Genomic DNA, 20327 nt, shown 5'->3' with positions numbered 1-20327 from the left:
GGTCCGCTGTCCAGCCCTGGGGTAGCTCGCGCACTCAGGACCTAAGTAAGGCAGGTCCCATTCTCCTGGAACAAGGCCTCCCCACCCTCAAGCTCTACACAGACACACTGGGTGTGAAAACGTCACAGTTTCTTTAATCTGCACAAATTCCAGAAAACAACTCTGCCCCTCTCAATTCCCCTTCACCAGTCTCCCAGTCCACCAGTCTCCAGCCTAAGCAGCTCTTTGAAACTAGATGTATCTAGATCCTCTGTCAGCACACTAAGATGGGCCCTTTGGTGTGGCCTGGCTCTGTGCCGGGCCAAGGCAGCGACAGCAAGTGCCTGATTCAGAAGAGCCCACTGTCAGCGAAGGCTGGGGGCCAGCAGCCCCGGGAGATGGCCCAGAGCTATGAAGATCACACGGAGCGGCCTCCGATAACACCCGGAGTCCTCTGCGGCGCAAAGCTGGGCTCCAGGGTAGTGGGAAAAGACAGGCAGCGGGTGAAGTGGGCCTGGGCAGACAGCAGCTCCCTTTGCGCCTTGGGGAATGAGGTCCGGAGGGGCTGGCTACGCTGCCAAAAGCCCGTGGAGGCACTATGGCCGATACATGGCAAAGGCCAGGAGACTGAGGAGCAGGGTGAAGCCGGCCAGGCCCAAGGTAGCGGTCAGGGGAAAGAAGGGCCGGTACTGGATCTGGCAGTACCACAGCAGGAGCAGCAGCAGAAGCAGCAGGGGCAACAGAAGGCTGCCGATTTCCAGCCCGGAGGGGCCGGGATCTGATCCCGGTGGGCAGGGAGGATGTGGGGGACCGACTCTCGTGGCCACGTGGCAGTGGAGAACGCAGTTGGGGGGGAGGTGGAGACTGCCCAGTGTCTGGGTGTCGTCTCCTAGCAATTGGCCTTGGTAGATGAGTCGAACCTGCTGTTCCCGGCCTGGAAACTGGGTCCTGAGGAGAGAGGGACCTGGGTAAGAGAGCAGGCCTCAGGCAATCCTGGTCCATTGTTCAGAGGACCAATCCCAATTTTCACCCACCCCCTACACCTGACCACCTGTCTGGGGGACAGGTTGGAACAGGTTAACAGGTATGGCGTGTAATGTGAGGAGAGGAGACAGTTTTCTCAAACAGAAAAAAAAGAGCTTCATGGGGTTGGAGAGATGGCTCAGTGGTTAAGAGCACTGACTACCCTTTGAGAGGTCCTGAGTTCAAATCCCAGCAACCACATGGTGGCTCACACCCATCTGTAATGAGATCTGATGCCCTCTTCTTGTGTGTCTGAAAACAGCTACAGTGTACTTTAAATAAACAAATAAATAAATAAATAAATAAAAATAAGGGAGAGCTTCATAGGGTGGCCCTTCTATAGTCACCCACCCCATTTTTAGCATTTTGTTTTTACCCTCTTCCCAGCTTACCTTTTTAAGGAGCCAATGGTGTCCTGAGGCCAGGCCCTGGCTACCTGCTCGGAGTCATTGAGAAATTTCAACCGTAGCAGTAGGGGTTCCTGTGGCGAGTCTGGAGGTGTTGATGCTGTGACCCCTGTGTCAGGCTCTGGCTGTGCAGGTGGACCTCTGTGTCTCAGGCTGGGACTCTCGGGTCCTGGGGGCTCCTCTCTGATGCTGTCAGTAGCTGCCATGGCTTCACTGGGCTGTGCTGGTGTTGTGGTCCCTGGCGGCTGTGGTAGGGGGTCTGTACTCTCAGTGGTGTGTGTTGAGACCCAGGCGAGGGCCAGCACCAGAAGGCAGGCAAGCACCGCGAAAAGGACAGTCACCTCATCGCCTACGCCTTCAATCAAGGCCATGGCACCCGTGTTACCAGAGGTGCTAAGGAGCTAGAGAGGTAAAAAGGATTGTTGAGGGGCTGCTTTCTGGCCAGGAGCCATCCCAACTTCTACTGTCCTAGTTAATTCTCTGTTCTGGCCCACTAAGGATGCAGTATATAATCACAAACTTGCCTATTTGCTAAGTCCCTTTCATCACCAGATTCCAAGTCCTAACTTTGCTATCTGAGTTCTAGATCTTCATTCAGCTCTCATTCACCCAACCCTACATTCAAGAAAGGGCCTTGCTTTTCTAAGCAACCCTCCCCTGAAAGTTAACCGTCATTAAACTTTACCCAGAAGCTTACCTATTCTTTGGTCCACTTCATCCCAAAGTTTACTCCGTCACCTATTTATAGCAAAGCTTATCTGATGCCCTGTCGCTTAGGTTTCTCTGACAAAAGGGTCTCTATAGCCCCCTGACCTCCCCCTTACCATTTACCCAAACCCCACCCACAACACAGCTTCCCAAAGCTTCCTAGACAACCCTAAATGTCAAACTCCGCCCTTGGCCAATCTGGAGTCTAGGGAGCTCGGCCCCTCCTCGGGTCCACCCAACGCCCACCCCGCAGCGGTCCAACTCAGTGCCTCCTGGGCGCCAAACCCAGAGGCCTCCAGACTCTTGATCCTCGGGGAGAACCTAGACTTAGCCCTCCCCACGCCCGACGGTTCCATCACTCCTCCCATCTGCCCGCCCCCCAGAGCTACTGGAGGGCACCAGCGATCTCGGGGCGGGGCAAGCAGGGCCCAGCTGTGGCCTGGGGCGACCGGGTGGGCGCGGCCACGCACAGCGACTCACCGCCCAGCTCCACCAGCTCCATTTCGGCTCCTCGGGCACTTCCGGGCCGAAGGCACCGAGGTCGCAGACACCTGAGGTCCCTCTCCTTCCCTGCTGCCGCGGCCCGGGAGCATTGTGGGGATTGTAGTCCGCCCTGTTTAGTTCCCGCCCTCCGCCCTGTGAACCCACGTGCTGGGCTGGACCAGATGTTCCCGCTACCGTTGGATCGTCGATGGGCCCACGGGGAGGACCCTGGGGGTTCTGCTTGTACACAGAGGTTTGGTCAGTAGCAAGAAACTCTATCTCCGCTGCCAGCTGCTGGAGCATCTGTCACTCCTGACACCAACGTCAGCCTGCAGCACGTCAGAGCACCCGCGTTGGTGATGCAATGATGAAGGCTCTTGGGAGAGCAGGTGGCCACTACCCCAGCCTAGCCTGTGTCACAGTGGACGTCAAAAAGCAGCTTGGTTTTCTAAATTGACTGTGTAGCCGAGAAGGTGTAGGTTGCCTGCCCCACTTGCTGGGGAGAGTGCCTGACCCCGGCTGTCTCCTGGCCCCTCCTCCGCTGTGTCCCTATGAGATTGTAAAGATGGCCTAGACTTTGGAACCAAGCATGTATCCTGAGGTCTCACGTAGACACTCATCAGTTATATAATCTCTGTCGGGCAATTTAATCTCTGAACAAGTATAATTTTTCTAGGTTCGTTGGAAAGAAGAAACTTGTTTTATAGTAAATAAGTATGACAGCTCTGTAAAATATGTGCCACTGTATTTAGCTTGCCTACTGTTAATGCGTTGACCACCAAAACTTAAACTGAGAAACTAGCTAAGTATGGTGGCAGGGCCTTGAAATCCTAGCACTGGGAGGTTGAGACTACCTTTGGCCACTTAGATGCTGTTTTTCTCCCCACCCCTAAAAAAGTGTTTCCGCATAAAGGATATATCGATGGATCTGTGACAGATAATTTCTGTAGATTTTTCCTTATCCTCTGAGTCCAATATCTGCAGAAATCTTGAATCCTGGATTTTACAGACCAGTTTTTATTTGGGAGTTTGCACATGCATGTGTGTATATGTGATGCATACATGTGAGTATACACATACAGGATTTGTCTCTGCTTTCTTATGCTAAGGTTACAGGCAGAGGTTTCCATGTCTGGCTTTTGACATGAATACTGAGGAGTCAAATTGAGGTCCTTATGCTTGCAGAACAAGTCCCTAATTATTTTTTTAAAAAACAAGGGTTTGTGTATTATATTCATATGGGTGTTTGCCTGAATCTATGTAAGGACACCACACTCATGGTGCCTCTGGAGGTCAGATGCAGGCATTGGCACTGCAGTGGAAGGCGTTTGTAGGAGCCATGTAGGTGTTAGGAACCGAATCAGGGTCCTCTGCAAGAGCAGCAACCGCAACAGGTACAGCGAATGCTCTTAACTCCCGAGCCATTGCTCTAGCTCCACCCAGTCCAGTCTAATTAAAAGTAATCTACTCTGGCCTTCTCGGGATGTACCTCTGTTTCACTACTTCAGTTTTCAGATGAAGGCCAGTTTAAATACTGCCTTGGGCACATCAGTTTGGGTTTATAAAGTAAGGAACTAACTTCTCTAGTTTTTTCGTATTTCTTCATTTATGCTATATTTGAGTTTCTATGTTTTATTGCTAGGTATTGTGCAAGATACTGGACATATACTGCTTTCCCTCCTTGCCCTCACTGATAATACAGTAATAGAAGAACAGATCTGTAGACAGACGATCAGTGGATGCTAAGGCAGGCGTGTGCTGGCAGCTGGGGCAGCTCTTTGGAGCTCTTCCCTGTCAGGAAGTCCTGGGGGACTTCTCACTGCTAAGCATCTGACAGAGATGCAATAGGTTTGTTGGTTTGTAGTTTTGTTTTCTTTTTCTTTTTTCTTTAGATTTATTTATTTATTATATGTAAGTACACTGTAGCTGTCTTCAGACACACCAGAAGAGGGCGTCAGATCTCATTACAGATGGTTTTGTGAGCCACCATGTGGTTGCTGGGATTTGAACTCAGGACCTCTGGAAGAGCAGTCAGTGCTCTTAATCACTGAGTCATCTCTCTAGCCCCTTGTTTTATTTTTTCAAGACAGGGTTTCTATATTTAGCCCTGACTGTGCTAGAACTCTTGATGTAGAGCAGGCTGGTCTTGAACTCATCTGGCCTTCTCGGGATGTACCTCTGTTTCACAATCCATCAGCCTCTGTCTCCTGAGTGCTGGGATTGAAAGCATGCTCCTCCATCACCTGGTCAGAATATTGGAATTATAAAGTAGAACTATAATTTTTTTATGAGAAAAGCTATTTTTTCCTGTTTAAGTATTTCAGTTTTCAGATTAAGACCAGAAAGTTTACAAGATATTCCTAACATCACACAGATAGAAGCTCGAATCACTCAATAGTCTGAGAGGTCCTGGAGTTGCTTGGTTTGTGCCTGGTCCTTTGGAAACTAAGAGAAATGTAGGAAGGTGTGTAAAACGTCAACTACTAGGCAATTTTATTTTGGGAAAAAGTCCAGGTGGAAACGAATGTAGAAAAGATGACACGCGGACTGGAAAGATGGCTCATTGGTTAAGAGCAGTGGCTGGCCGGGCGGTGGTGGTGCACGCCTGTAATCCCAGCACTCTGGGAGGCAGAGGCAGGTGGATTTCTGAGTTCGAGGCCAGCCTGGTCTACAGAGTGAGTTCCAGGACCGCCAGGGCTACACAGAGAAACCCTGTCTCGAAAAAAACCAACAACAAATAAACAAACAAAAAGAGCAGTAGCTGTTCTTTCAGAGGACTTTGGCTCATTTCTCATTACACCACAGGGAAACTCAAGAGTCTCTGTAACTCCGGTTGCAGAGAATCCTGATCTCCACAGACATCAGGTCTGTACACAATACACATATATACACACAGGAAATCTCCATACACATTCATAGCTATGTGTAGAACATTTGCCCAGGATGGTTAATAAGGTCCACCTGTCCAACCTAGGACCAGAAGACAGAAGGGGGTGCAGGACATGCATCAGTGGTGAAATGACTCACTTAAGATATTATCGACCAGCCGGGCAGTGCTGCCCCACGCCTGTAATCCCAGCACTCTGGAGGCAGAGGCAGGCAGATTTCTGAGTTCGAGGCCAGCCTGGTCTACAGAGTGAGTTCCAGGACAGCCAGGGCTATATAGAGAAACCCTGTCTCGAAAAAACCAAAATCCAAAAAACAAAAAACAAACAAACAAAAAGATATTATCGAACACTATGTTGATTAAGTTAATTAAAAGTTTTAAGTTTTTATTGATGGTCAAACCAAGAGTTGCTTCGTGTCTCTGAAGTCTGTTGGTGTCCAAGCTCAGGAGTACAGAGGCAAACCCTACAAATTCCATAATCTACATCAAAGTTAGATGAGGGTTATAGAAACCTTGAAACATTTATGCCTGGCAGAGCATAATAATTATTTCAGACATAATATGAATTTTCTTTTTTGTTGTGACAGGGTTTTTCTGTGTAGCCCTGGCTGGACTTGAACTCATGGATCTGCTGCCGCTGCCTCTGCTGGGATTAAAGGTATGCACCTCACCACTGCTTTTTGTTTTTGAGACAGGGTTGGTGATCTGCTTTCCTAACACCGGGACTTTAGGCATGTACTCATATTCAGCTGGTTTCATTTTTAAGAACAGTCTCATATAGCCCAGGTTGGCTTTGAACTCCCTACATAGCCCAGGCTGCCCTTGAACTAATCCCCCTAATCTATGGCCCCTGTGCTGGGGTAACATGTACATCATGACACCTGGCACCCTCTAGCAGATTTATTCCACAGGGTCATTCCCTTGCACGTGCCAGCTCCTGGAGTGTTGAGGATCTGTGTTGGGGATGTGGGTTACCATAGTTGAAGACAACTTTGATAAAGGGAATACAGAGGAACTGGGCCATTGAAGGGCTATCTCTGACCCTAGGAGGGCATAGGATAGACAAGGGGATAGGACAAGAAAAATGATGAGACCCGTGTGGGTTCTGGTAGTTTCTTTAACGAACCAATGGACCCATTTTAGTACGGTAGGGAGTGTCTTTTGGGAGAGGGCTGACACTGGGAGATAAAAATCGAGATGCAGTTGTTTCAAGCTTGCAGGGACCCTCGGGTGAAACTCTCAGGGAGAACTGGAAATAGGAACGGAGAGCCTGTCCCAGGCTCTGCGGTGCAGCCAGCAGTGGAGATCGGGACAGAGAACCGAGGAAGAGAACCCTGGTGTGATCCCCAGGGCTGACCTCGAGGCCTGGAGACCGAGGAGCGGGTGCAGCCTAAAAGAGGGTGGCGCCGCTGGGCCTGGGCGAGCCTCTCGGCCAATCAGCCCCATTTATCAGCCCCATTTATCAGCACCCTCCGGCGCAGGGAACTGTTCCGAGTAGCCCAAGGATTCCACTCGGGCCTAGAGCGACATAGAGAGGTAGAAATGACAGCTGGCCGGACATGGGGACCGCGTGGTCGTGTCCCCAGGCGGGAGGCCCTCGAGGCGCCTAGCTTTGGGGCGGACGAGAGGGCGGAAGGGCCTACGCGGGTGGGTGGGGCCGCGCGCCGGGCCAACGCGCGGCTCTGGGGGGTGGAGGCTGAGGCGCCTGCGAGCGAGCGAGCGAGCAGAGAGGGGCGGGGGCGGCTGGGAGGGGGGCTCGGCTGCGTGAGCCGGAGCCGGCGGGGGCGGCGGTGCGTGCGCATGACGCGGGGGGAGGGCCGGGCCGCGCGCTCCCGGTCCCGTTGTTGTTGCCGCTGGAGGCAGCTCCGAGGCGGCGGGATCTCAGCGCCGGTGAACGCCGGGCGGCGGCCCCAGCGTGCGCGGCCGCGCCTTTTGGCCTCGGCTGCGGGCCTCATGCGCTAGCCCTGCGCCGCGCGCTTCGTAGTTAGGGTCCCGCCAGCCCCGCGCGCCTGCTTCTGCCGCCGCCGCCGCCGCGCCGCCCCAGGCCCTGGCTGGGCCCGCTTCAGGCCCCGCGCCTCCGGAGCCATGAACTTCCAGGCGGGCGGGGGCCAGAGTCCTCAGCAGCAGCAGAGCCTGGCGGCTCCGGGGGGCGGCGGCGGCGGTGGCGGCGGCGCGGGGGGCGGCGGGCAGTTCGGCGGCGCGGGGCCCGGAGCCGGGGGTGGCGGCCCCTCGCAGCAGCTGGCCGGCGGGCCCCCCCAGCAGTTCGCGCTCTCCAACTCGGCCGCTATCCGGGCCGAGATCCAACGCTTCGAGTCGGTACACCCCAACATCTACGCCATCTACGACCTGATCGAGCGAATCGAGGATTTGGCGCTGCAGAACCAGATCCGGGAGCACGTCATCTCCATCGAGGGTGAGCGGAGCCGGGGGGCTGCGGGAGCTGAGGCGCGGTGGCTTTTGCAGCGCTGGCCGGTGGCGGTGGGGGTCCGGGGGTCCTCCACGGCCCCGGCCCGGCCCTTCTCTGGCCCTCAGGGGTCTTATGGAGCTGAGGTTCATGGTTTGCCTATCGCCACTGCAGAGCCCTGGTCTAGGTTTTTCCGTGTCTGATACAGAAACACTCTTTTTAGGGGCGGTGGGTTCGGTCCTGTGCCAGTGGACACATTGTGTGTGTGTGTGAGTGAGAGTGTTTTCTCTTCGTGACCTGGGATGTGAAGATGGTTGTCGCTCCAACGACTGACGCGCTGAGTCGCCAAGGACTGGGAGGGCCTGGGGCCACATCTGGCTAGGCACGGTCAGGCGCGATGGGTGCGACGGAAGACCTAGGTGGGTTGTGAAGGTGGGGCTAATACTTGAGAGTAATCTTAACTGCTGCCCTGGCCCAGCCAGGCAGTAGGGATGGAGAATCAGAGCTTCGGGTTAGTGGATGGCAGCCTTCCTGGGCCTCTCCTGCAGGCTTTGGAGGGTGTCTCTCCCGACGCACACCCACCCCCACGCTTCTGCGGCCTGGACGCAGGACTGGGGAACTGTGGTCGCGTGGGGGGCTCTGGATGATCCCTCTGCCGGGCCAGTGCCCTCTAACCCCCAGGCTGTCAGGATGCTTACTGATCTCCAGGTCGGGCCTGGATCTAGAGGGACTAAACCCCAGGCCACCGCACTGTACCTTCCTGTGGGCACATGGCCCCTGAACTCTGGCAACTAAAGGGCACGTTAATTGGGGGCACACTGCTGGCAAGAAGCCCCACGACCTTTGGTGTAGTAGAGGCTGGCTGGCAGCAGCAACGGGCACCCCAGTGGCAGTGTTGACCTTCTAGCAAGCTTGGACAGATGGGCCTCGCCCTGGTCCATCTGCTTCCTTTTCCAGCTCTGCTTGAAGGGGGACGCCCACCAGCAGGTGGTGGGCTCTGCCTTAGTGTCAGTGCAGGGGGCAAGGCCATTTGCTGCCGGCTTGGAGCCGGGAAGGGCATGCCCACTATTTGGGCCCTTCAATTTAGCTCCTGTTCCCATCTTGTGTGAGGCTTTGGAGCCGTCTGTACTTGAACAGCCCTGTTTTGCTTTTGAGACTCATAGCTCCGAGTCTCCCGATATTTTGTGAGTAGAGCCCCCCTCCACCTTTAGATCCGGGCGCTTTTGTTGTAATATTCCCAGCTGTCTTCCTTTTGATCTTTTCCCAGCCTGTTTTCTTCTCCTTCCTTTCAAGGCAGAGTTCACTGTGAACTAATTAGGTGACAGAAAAAACTCATTAACACGGATTTGAGTAAATGGCTTGGAGTCACTGCTGTGGCTGGAGATTGGGAGGTAGCATTTGTGTGAGCCCAGGGTCTTCAGAAGAGATGAAGTGGTTTTTTTCCCCCCTTAGATTCTTAGAGGGTGAGGCCAGAAGAGACTGTTCTCTGAGCTTCCTTGTTCCTAGAGGAAGTCTGAAGTTCCTCATCAACTCCCAAGATGATTTCCCTGAGAAAGAGAGAGAAAGAGAGAGAATATGAATGTGTGAGCAGGCTCCACCCCTAATTCCTGTTTATTAATGTTATTTGTGACCTAAGTCATCTCTACTCACACACCAGATTGGGCATCTTCTGTGCAAGTCATGGTCCCAGAAAGTACTTGGTTTGATTTTGATTTCTGTCCTAAGCAAAACATGATAGGCAGCATTTCCTAGAGCCCTCCCCCAGACCAACTTCCCCACTGAGGTTTGGAAGTACCCCGCCGTTCCATCTGCTTAGCCTGGAAGCCTTGTATCACCATCATGAAATCCTGGATCCTGATGATCATTGTCACCACACTGACCCAGCTGTTCCCCATGCATGCAGGGCCCTCAGCTCTGCTGTCCCCACCCACCCCTGCCCCTTCTGTCTGGGCTAGCCTCCAGGCGCCTCTTTCACCTTCCCCTCCCAGACCTTTCCTGGGAACTCAGGTTTTTTTTTTTACCCCCACCCTACTGGCTTTCACACTTTTGTCGTCCCAACTTTCCCACTGTTGGCAGGCTAGAGATTAAAATAAAATAAAATTAAAAACAAGGTTAAACCTAACCAATCAGACTCTTTCTGCAGTGTTCAGCCCTTTGTGCTTCCTGCAGTAGAATTCTCCATCTGCCTAACCATATCGATCTGTTCTACAAGGCAGTGTTCCCACCTTGCCCAGGGAAGGGTGATAACAGCAGTTTGGTCTTTCTATTTGAAGTCAGCCCCTGAGCCTAGCAGATGTAGGATGTTACATGAGTTGCCAGGAGCCTGTGCTACAGAGGTTGAGCTTCCTTCTACAAGGGGCAAACGTTTCACCTTCCTTCAGTGAACGGCTTGTTCTGTATTATCGAAGATGACTGCCAGGACCATTTAAAACACTGGAATTTCTTTCCTACTCAAGAGGGAACACCTGTCCAGCACTTAGCCCCAGGGAATGAAAGCAACACCGCCCGAGCTTGAGCTTGAGAATGGATGCATGCAGGACCTCTGAGCCATTTGGCCTCACCTTTGGGAAACCAACCCTCAGAAATGGGAGGGACCAGTGTGAGCCCAGCCTCTCCCTTCCTGAGGAAAAGTGAGTCTCTTGGTCGCAACTGGGGCTGCGACCTAGAAAGAAGAATGCACTGACACCAGGGTTTCTGTTGATAGCAGTGAGTGGGGGAAAGGAGACTCGGAGACCTGGCCATCCAGAAGCCCACAGAAGATGTTGGGAGGAGCAGTTCTAGGGGTCTTTGTACGTGAGGCCAAGTGGGTATATGTCTGCCAGGGATGGGACAGTGGGGCCTGCAGCCCTGCAGTCTCTGCTCTGAGCTCTGGGCTGGCAGTGGACAGTCCTCTGCGTGCATGCCCTGTGACTGTTAGCATGTATGCAGGAGCCCAGCTTTGTCTGCTGCATGAAACTCCTTTGTGCTTCCTGAGAGAGGGGGAAGGAAGTGCCTTTGAGCACCCTTCCTCTCGCTGGATTGTTCCCAGCCTCATTCATGCAGTTCCCATTCTCCCTGCCTTCCTACCCAGGCTAAGGGATATCCCACAGGAATCGGAAGGAAGAGATAGGGGCTTCTTCCTGTTTGGTTCAGGCTGAGACGGGGCCAGGAGTTTGGGGAAAGCCAGAAGGAGCAGTAGGAAAAGGGTTCCAGCCACAGTCTCTGCCTGAGCAGCCTGGGGTTAATGTGCTGGCTGCATTTCCCCATTGCTCTGAGAGTTCTCTTGCCATGTCCCTGTCATAAGACAAGGACATGGAAGCCCCTGAGCTTCTGACTTTGCTGAGTGTTCAGGGTAGTTTCCACTCTGGCCAGGATTCTTGCCACAGGATCTGCTGTCTTGTGCAGTGCCCTAGCTAGACTTTTCCTAGCGGCCCTAACGTAGGTCTGGAATGGGCTGGAGCCTGCATCTGTCACTGTGATCCCCACAGTTAGCTATTTCTGTGGGGAGGGCCCATTGGGGGCATGGTTGCTTATGTAGGGCTTTTCACACAAGGGTTCTAGGAATTCTGAGAAAGGATACCATGTGGGGTGCTGGTAGGCAGCAAAAAGGGTATTTGTTCCCAATTCATCTCTTTAACTCCTACTAGGTGGCCCAGTTGCATCTGGAACCTCAGAACACAGGAGAGCAAAGGGGAGGAAGGGAGAAGAGACAGAGTAAGGGCTAGCCCAGCCACCCTGGGGGATGGCTCAGCAGGCAGGAGGTATCAGAGGGCACCTGGAGTGGTGGTAATGAAACTGGCTTTTCTGAAACTAGGGCAAAACTGGGAGGCCTGCTTCGGGGTTAGAAAGGACCATGCTTTCGGACTATGACCTCAGGACAACCTGCCTCATATCATTGGCTCTGGGGTCAGTGCCCGTTACATCTTCCTCATCAGGGAAGCAGACTGTGCCCCAAAGGACCACCTGCTGTCACTTCCCAAGTGTGAGCTTGGCCTGCTGGTTGAAGGGTTTCCCACCCACAAGGGACAAGACTGTGTTAGGAGTGGTCTATAAACATACATATGGTATTCAGGGTATATAGCAAGCGAGTCTCTCTGCCTTTGTTCATAGGGGACAGTTGATGGGAGAAATGAACCCTGGGGAGTGAAATTTGTTTAATTGAAAAAACCGCCGGGCCGTGGTGGCACACACCTTTAATTCCAGCACTTGGGAGGCAGAGGTAGGTGGATTTCTGAGTTCAAGGCCAGCCTGGTCTACAGAGTGAGTTCCAGGATAGCCAGCGCTACACAGAGAAACCCTGTCTCAAAAAAACAAAAACAAAACAAACCCCCCTTTTTTTGGTACAGTATATTTTGATCATGTTTTACCCCTATTTCTATTTCTTCCAAGTCCTCCCCACTTCCCTACCCACTCAACTTAATGTTCTTTTTCTTGCCTTAAAGGAACAAACACACAAACCCCTACCAAAACAGAAACTAAAATATACAAGTAAAAGATCAATAAGAAAATAATTCCCGAAGAAAACAAAATGAGGCAAAACGGCTGCAAAAATAGCATTGAGTTTGTTTGACTGACCAGCTTCTTCTGGGCATGGGGCGTGCCCCGAAGTGTGGTTAATGTACTCTATTGGAGAGAACAGAGTTCTCTTTTGCTGGGGACTATCAGTTGTAGATGGCTTCTTAGTTAGGGGTGGGGCCTGCGTCCACTTCTGCCTCTTCGCACTGGACCCAGCGCTCTGCCTCTGTGCAGGTCGCGGCTGCACTCTCAGTCTCTGGGTCCATGTGCATCCGGCACACTGTTCTCTTGCACTCACCCATGGCCTCTGTCTCTTACGCTCAGTCAGCCTCTACTGTCCGTAGCTCCCTGAGCCTTGAAGGAAGAGCTATGATACAGACGTCCCGTTTAGAGCTGAGTGATCTAAGTCTCTGCACACTGTCTACAGGTGTTGCTCTCTCCTGTAGTTACTCATTTCCATCTCCTAAGATCTCAAGAAACCGTGGTAGTTGGTACTTCCTTCTGCAGGACATAGGTGTCCCGAGAGGGTTCAGGCAAGAATATGGAGTATTCTTCATGAGAGTAGGTCCCTCGACATGTGCCTTTGAGTCCTTGACCAGCTGTTAGCACATGTCGTGCAGCCCAGGTGCAGGGGAGCTCTGACTTCTTAGGCAGGTGTCACTAGGGAAGATGGGTTCTTGGAGACAGCTGCCTCCCTGCTCCTCATCACCTGATCATCAGCCTGTATTGCCACACTCTGTGCTGTCAGACCGACTGAAGGCTGGGTGGGGCAGGGAGGTAAGCAGGTGTCCAGGGCAGCAGTGTGGCCTACTAGCTCTCCATGCGCCTTGGTCTTCAGCTGTGTCCTAAAGGCAAGTCCAAGACTTCCTCAGTGTTGCAGAGTTCCCTGGTTTTCCCAAAGTGTCCTTTCCATTTAGTACATGAGATGGCCCGGGGCTTAGAGTCCCAACTACAAGCCACAGAGCCAGGACCTTTTTCTGGAGTTCCTGGGCCTCACTTGAGCAGTTTGGCCAGGTGGGCACATGGTTGTCCACATAGATGGCTTCAAGGGAAGCATTTGAAGGCCAGGCAGTGGTGGCGCACGCCTGTAATCCCAGCACTTGGGAGGCAGAGGCGGGTGGATTTCTGAGTTCGAGGCCAGCCTGGTCTACAGAGTGAGTTCCAGGACAGCCAGAGCTACACAGAGAAACCCTATCTCGAAAAAACCAAATCCAAAAATACAAAAAAAACAAAAAAAACCCCAAAAAAACAAACAAACAAACAAAAAAAAACAAAAACCAAAAGGGAAGCATTTGAGATGCAAACTGCCCTCGCTCGCGGTTAACCGTGTAGATTATAGTACAGTGACTGAAGCCTCCCCTCCCTGGTGGAGCCTTTTTCTGGTTACTTGAATCCCCATCTGAAGCATGGCACTTCAGGGTATCCCTTCCACTCAGCTGAGTGCATGGAGAATAGCGTACATGCATCAGAAACATGATAGAATGTGTTCCTCATGTGAGGGCAGGAGAGATGGCTCAGTGACTAAGAGCACTAGCTGCAACTCCGGAGGACCCAAGTTCAGGTCCCAGCACCCAAATGGTAGCTTACAACTGTCAGTAACCCCTGTTCCAGGAGTTATACCCTCACACAGACATTTATGCAGATAAAACTCTGATGCACATAAAATACTAACAATGGATGAAACTAGAAAATAGCATCCTGAGTGAAGTAACCCAATCACAAAAGAACATACATAGTATGCACTCACTGATAAGTGGATATTAGCCAGAAGCTTAGGATACCCAAGATACAATTCACAGACCACATGAAGCTTAAGAAGAAGGAAGACCAAAGTGTGGATACTGCGGTCCTTCTTAGAAGTCGGATCAAAATATGGGAGTAAATACAGAGACAAAGTATGGAGTAGAGACTGAAGGAAAGGCCATCCAGAGACTGCCCTATCTGGAGATTCATCCCATATACAGTCACCAAATGCAGACACTATTGTGGATGCTAAGAAGTGCTTGCTGACAGGAGCCTGATATAGCAGACTCCTGAGAGGCTCTGCCAGAGCCTTACAAATACAGAGGCAGATGCTCACAGCCAACCGTTGGACTGAGCACGGGGTCCCCAATGAAGGAGCTAGAGAAAGGACTGAAGGAGCTGAAGGGGTTTGCAACCCCATAGGAAGAACAACAACATCAACCAGCCAGACACCCCTGAGCTCCTAGGGACTAAACCACCAACCAAGGAGTACACATGGAGAGACCCATGGCTCCAGCCACACACGCAGCAGAGGATGGCCATTTCAGGCAGCAGTGGGAGGAGAGGCCCTTGGTCCTGTAAAGGCTCGATGCCCCAGTTTAGGGGAATTAGAGGGTGGGGAGGTGGGGGTGGGTGGGTGGGGGAACACCCTCATAGAAGCAGGGGGAAGGGAGATGGGAATAGGGGGTTTTGGGAAGTGGGGGACCAGGAAAGGGGATAATGTTTGAAATATAAATAAAGAAAATGTCCAATAAAATAAATAAATAAATTACAAAAAAGCCATTTACGAATTCTTATTTGCGCCATCATAATGGTGCACACTTTTTTTTAATTCCAGCGCTTGGCAGGCAGAGGCAGGTAGATCTATGTGAATTTGAGGCCAGCTTGTGTAGAGAGAATCTCTTGTAACTGTATGGAAGCATCATCTATTAGTAAAAAAGCCTATGGCCAATGAGTTGAGGCAGGAAATAGGAATAGGAAGTGGGAGTTCCAGCAGAGAGACAGGAGGGGGCAGGAGAGAGGGAGAGACAGAGATTGAGGTTCTGATAAAGAATCTGGCAAGGGCTGGGCGGTGGTGGCGCACGCCTTTAATCCCAGCACTTGGGAGGCAGAGGCAGGCAGATTTCTGAGTTCGAGGCCAGCCTGGTCTACAGAGTGAGTTTCAGGACAGCCAGGGCTACACAGAGAAACCCTATCTTGAAAAACAACAAAACAAAACAAATCAGACAGGAGACAGAAGCATGAGACTGAGGAGAGGTAATCAGGTAGCAGAACTCAGAATAAATTTGTAACTAGTTACAATAATACGCCCAGTTTGAAGAGCTGAAGGAACGTCCCAGCAGCTGAGAGTACTCGGTGCTCCACAGTTGTGCAGTCTGTGCCCCGGTGCCCCGGAGGTGCCAGTCACGCCCGTGGCACACGTGCATGCTGCTTGCGTTAGGTTTCTGTTGCTCTGATAAACACCGTAACGAAAAGCAACTTGGTGAGGAAAGGGTTCATTTCATTGTGCAGCTTATATCCCATCTGGAAGGGAGCCGAGGACGGTTACTAAAGGCAGGGATCGGGCTGGAGAGATGGCTCGGGTTAAGAGCACTTGACTGCTGCTCTTCTGAAGGCCCTGAGTTCAAATCCCAGCAACCACATGGTGGGTCACAACCATCCATAATGAGGTCCGACACCCTCTCCTGGTGTCTGAAGACAGCTACAGTGTACTTTGATATAACAATGAATATATCTTTGAAATAAAAGAAAAAGGCAGGGATCTGGAAGCAGGAGCTGATGCGACTGTGCAGGGCTGCCCTCTGGCCTCCAGTGCTTCTGCTCAGCTGCCTTCCCACTCCACCCCACCTCCTCTGTGTTGTTTTCATGACAGGGTTTTTCTGTGCAACCCTGACTGTCCTGAAACCAGCTCTGTAGACCAGGCTGGCCTCAAACTTAAGAGATCTGCCTGCCTCTTCTGGAATGAAATGTGTGCACTGCCTTGCTGTCTGCTGCCCCTGCTGCTACCACCACTACAGCTTCAGCTGCCTCTCTTCTACCTCCCAGGTCCATCTACCTAGGATTGGAACCACCTGCAGTGGACGATGCTTACCCGCAGGCCGATCTGACTGGTACATTTTATCAATTGAGGTTCCTGATACTCTGGTGACTTTCGGTTATTCACAGAATAACTATTCAGCACACGGATAAAATACATACGCAAAAATCCTTCTAAAAGTCTCATTTTAATACATGCTTATTTGCTGAGAGTGTGTATTCTATACAGCCAGCTCATATAGCAGGAAGTTTAACCGTGCCTGTCCTGCCTTCCTACCTGAGGTTGCTGTCAGAGTCTGCCATGCCCTCTTCTAGGCTCTCCCCTCTGGATTTCTGGTGGAGTTTTGTATGCTGGTGTTGACAGCAAGGTTAGAATGTTTTGGCTTAGTTTTGTGGGTCTGTGTGCATGTTTACATGTGCACGTTAGTATGTCTGCACTCACAGAGTAAGAGTTTCAGCACTGAGTGTCTCCCTCAATTGATCTCTGACAGGTTTTGAGATGGAATCTCAATGAACCTGGCCTCACTGATTCAGCTAAGCCGGCTGGCCAGCAAGACCCAGGGCTTCTCCTCTGTGTCTCCGTGCTGTGCCTACCAGCCAGCCCCATGCTCAGCCTTCCTATGTGGATGCTAGAGATTGAATTCACACCCTTACACTGTGCTTCTCTGAGACTCACAGTGTCTGCTGGCCTGGGCCTGCTATGTGATGGGGATGACCCTGAACTTCTGTTTCTCTTGCTTTGTCCTTCGCAAGATGGGATTGTAGGTGTGCGTGTTGGCTTTACACTTTAAAAGAAAACCTATTTATGTGCACGAGTATTTTGCCTACATGAGTGACTGTGCACAATGTATGCATGTCCCAGAGTTATGGATAGTCCCAGCTGCCATGTGGGATGCCCAGCCCTCTGTAGCAAATGCTCTTAACCGCTGAGACGTCTCTCCAGCCACCCTACCACAGCTTCTGTGCTTGGCTTTTGTTTTGTTTTGTGACAGATGCTGTGGTGGGAGAAGAGGAGTTCAGATACTACAGCAAGAATCATTTGTTAATTGGCAGCCCCTTGGGCGGGGAGTAAGGACGCTGGGTCCTTGTCCCTGTGCTCCTGCCCAGTCCAACAATTTAGGCAGTTCACTGCATGGCTCTGTGCCTATCCTCCAGAGTCATTTCAGGTGTGTCCACCCAACAGCTGTACAGTTACAGTACTTACGATCATTTCAGGTGTGTCCACCCAACAGCTGTACAGTTACAGTACTTACGATCATTTCAGGCTTGGCTCTCGGGATGGGTCCTAGCTGCCAAGTATGGAACTGAGGAGGACTCTATGCTCCGAATAGAGCATAGTCTTGTGGCTTCTAAGATGTCTCACGTTAGAGCCTGCAGGGACCTCATCAGTGGAATAGAGCTTGTGGGGGAAGGAGAGCTTCTCTGCCTCAGTTTATGCATTTGACATGTCTTAGTCTTGGCGGTCTGAGGACAACAGGATCACACATGAGCTAGGCTGGTGCCTGGTACATAGCCAGCCCATGTTGATGGTAGTCATTATTCCAGACGGCTGTGCAGAATCCTATTTACGGTAAGGGCACACTGTTTATTACCTAGTTGTGCATTTGTCTGATCATTTCCTTTGGCCGATTTCCCAGATGAAGATGGTAAGATACAGAGTTTGCACATTTTAGGGCCTCTGCCACTGTTCCAACTCCCAGGGGTGAGGTAGCCTTTTCTCTGCCTACCCCTGTCAGATGAGAATAAAAACAAAAAGAAAAAGATTAAATGGCTTTCCGTGTTTGAACCTGTATTTCTTTGATTATGCCTTATTTTTCTACTTGATTGACTTTAGTAGTAAGAATCATTAAAGTTTTGTTGGGCTGAGGGTAGAAAACTTGTTTATCAAATAGAGTGCTGGCTTTCATTCCTGGCATAACATAGTGTGTGTAGCACATGTGCGTACGCACTCAATATCATTTATTCTCATTTGAGTTAATTCTGCTCCTTTTGTAGGTTCCTTTGATTCGTTACTCCAGGATCTGTTCAGGCTTAAAATAAGTTTAATCTCTCTTAGTATAGATTTGTCTTAATCCTTTGTTTCTTTTTGTTTGTTTGTTTGTTTGTTTTGGTTTTTTGGATTTGGTTTTTTTCGAGATAGGGTTTCTCTGTGTAGTCCTGGCTGACCTGGAACTCACTCTGTAGACCAGGTTGGCCTTGAACTCAGAAATCCGTCTGCCTCTGCCTCCCAGAGTGCTGGAATCACAGGCCTGCGCCACCACCGCCCATCTAATTGCTTGTTTCTGTGTTCCACGAGTCAGCCCCTCCAGCCCCCTCCAGCCCGCGCTGTTCTCATCAGCGCTTGGTCCATTGCTCTAAGCAAGGCTGACAGGGCTGGCCCCTGATGTGTCCGAGGCCCTGTCCCTGATCATGGTGGTGCCTGGTGCTTTATTTGACAGTTGCTTCTCTTTCCCCAGGCCCCCTCCTTGCCACAGGTGGGTACCGCCCACAGTCCCCACCTCTTGCTTTTGAATCTGATGTGGCTGTGGCATTTGTACCTAAACAAAGATGGAGGGTGAGGGGAATCTAGACCCTAAGGTCTTCCTGCTGTGCTCCTGCCAGGTAAGGCCTCAGAGGCAGAGTGTTTCTGGGACCCAGGTATCACTCTTATTTGGAGGGTACTTCCTGTTGGAGTCTAACTACCCCACAATCCTTGTTCTGAGGAAGCTTGCAAAGGCTTGTCTGCTTTCAACCCTCAAAGCCCCGCTGCTTGGCTCTTGTCTCAAGATTATTCTTGACTTTCTACAGTGGAAGAAGTAGCCAAAGCCTGTAAGGAATGGAATTAAGAACCATGTTCCAGCTGGGCCTGGTGGCGCACATCTGTGATTCCGGCACTCAGGAGGCAGAGGCAGGCAGATTTCTGAGTTCAAGGCCAGCCTGGTCTACAGAGTGAGTTCTAGGACAGCCAGGGCTATACAGAGAAACTCTGTCTCAACAAAACCAAATCCAAAAAACCAAAAAAAGAAAAAAAAAAAAAAAAAAAGGAAAGAAAGAGAAAAAAAAAAAAAAAGAACCACATTCTAGAGCTGCTGAGGTTGTTCAGTGTTTAAAAGCACTTGTTGCACAGGCCTGGAGGATTCTACTCCTGAGAACCCACAGTAGAAGCCAACTCCTTAAAGTTTCTCTCTGACACCCCTAAAAGATATATTTGTGACTGCGGTGCGAATGTACACACACACACACACACACACACACACACAGATAAAATAAGTTACTCAGATGGCTCAACCAAACCTGACCACCCAAGTTTAACTCTTGGGATCCACATGACAGAACCAACGTTTGCAAGTTAACCCTCTGACCTCTCCAGTGAGTCCTGTGACTGTGCATGTGTGCATGCATGTACACAAAATAAATACATAATTTATGTAAATTAACGAACAAATCAATAGACCTGTGTTCTGGAGCTAGACTGAGTAGAGTTGAATGTCACAGCTCTTCTTCCACTCTGCAGTAACACTGTAGATGGTGCCTTCAGCCTCTCTGTTGGATTTATCTTTGAAAAGATGTGGGTAATTGGCATCTGGTTTATAGTGTAGTTAATGAGTTTTAAGTAAGTAAAAATAGGTGAAGCTAGGGACACAGGAGCCAGGAGGCCTTTGTGGAAGCATGGGCTACGAGTCACTGGTCTTGGCAAAGCTGCCAAGAGGTAAGGGCCAAATGAGATGCTCAGGGTAAATGCTCTCCATTCTGCCAGGCAGTTTAGGGTGGCCCAGGTGGGACAAGGTTCCACTGATAGGTGCAGACCCAGGAGCATGGGTCAGCTAGCTGGGTTCTGTGCTCTGTTTATGTGCCTGCAGCACTTGGGTTTTCTGGTTTTACCTCTAGATGGAGGCCTCTTTAATCCAGTAATGTCAGTAAGGCCTCCGAGGCTGTCCTCAGGCCAAGGACGCCTTGACATCCACCTCCCAAGTACTGAGGTCACAGATGAACACCACCATGCCTTGTTTATGTGATACTAGAGATTGAACCTAAGACTTTGTGCATGCTAAAAAAGTATTCTACCTAATGAGCTACATCCCTCGTGCTGAGTGCTCAGTAGATAATGTGGCTGATCTTTCATGGTACAAGAAAACAATGTATTAGCTACTTTTCTCCTGCATGATAGAACACCATGCCCAAG

The 20327-nt window shown here is 51.0% G+C and overlaps 2 protein-coding genes across 6 annotated transcripts in view; one reads left to right on the top strand and one right to left on the bottom strand.

Annotated features, from left to right (window-relative positions):
• Positions 1 to 112: 112 nt before the first annotated feature.
• Positions 113 to 2710, bottom strand: Tmub1 (transmembrane and ubiquitin like domain containing 1). 3 transcript variants are annotated; one of them, XM_052173034.1, is made up of 3 exons: positions 2598 to 2710; positions 1395 to 1810; positions 113 to 927 (listed from the first exon to the last, which is right to left on the bottom strand). In XM_052173034.1, exons 2-3 carry the CDS (start codon positions 1778 to 1780, stop codon positions 576 to 578), a joined length of 738 nt encoding a protein of 245 aa, XP_052028994.1. In that variant the 5' UTR covers positions 1781 to 1810; positions 2598 to 2710; the 3' UTR covers positions 113 to 575. The 3 variants fall into 3 exon arrangements, with proteins under 3 accessions (XP_052028994.1, XP_052028996.1, XP_052028995.1); XM_052173036.1 differs by having other exon boundaries at positions 2588 to 2702; XM_052173035.1 differs by lacking the exon at positions 2598 to 2710 and adding an exon at positions 2107 to 2532.
• Positions 2711 to 7282: 4572 nt separating this feature from the next.
• Agap3 (ArfGAP with GTPase domain, ankyrin repeat and PH domain 3) overlaps positions 7283 to 20327 on the top strand; it is a 53682-nt gene continuing 40637 nt past the window's right edge. Inside the window, exon 1 of one of the 3 annotated variants that reach the window (XM_052173015.1) lies at positions 7283 to 7900. In XM_052173015.1, the coding sequence (XP_052028975.1) occupies positions 7573 to 7900 (328 nt within the window). In that variant the 5' untranslated portion in view covers positions 7283 to 7572. The remainder of the gene's footprint in view (positions 7901 to 20327) is intronic. The other 2 variants (XM_052173013.1, XM_052173014.1) reach the window with 2 other exon arrangements.

Source organism: Apodemus sylvaticus, chromosome 2 (genome assembly GCF_947179515.1).
Source record: "Apodemus sylvaticus chromosome 2, mApoSyl1.1, whole genome shotgun sequence".
Lineage (NCBI taxonomy): Eukaryota > Metazoa > Chordata > Mammalia > Rodentia > Muridae > Apodemus > Apodemus sylvaticus.
This window is presented reverse-complemented; position numbering and strand designations above follow the sequence as displayed.

Excerpts from the sequence above, each read along its gene's own strand:
- Tmub1 (XM_052173034.1), bottom strand. The coding sequence starts at position 1,780 with ATGGCCTTGATTGAAGGCGTAGGCGATGAGGTGACTGTCCTTTTCGCG. Across the intron at positions 928-1,394 it reads ACCATTGGCTCCTTAAAAAG|GACCCAGTTTCCAGGCCGGG; the intron begins GTAAGCTGGGAA and ends CTCTCTCCTCAG.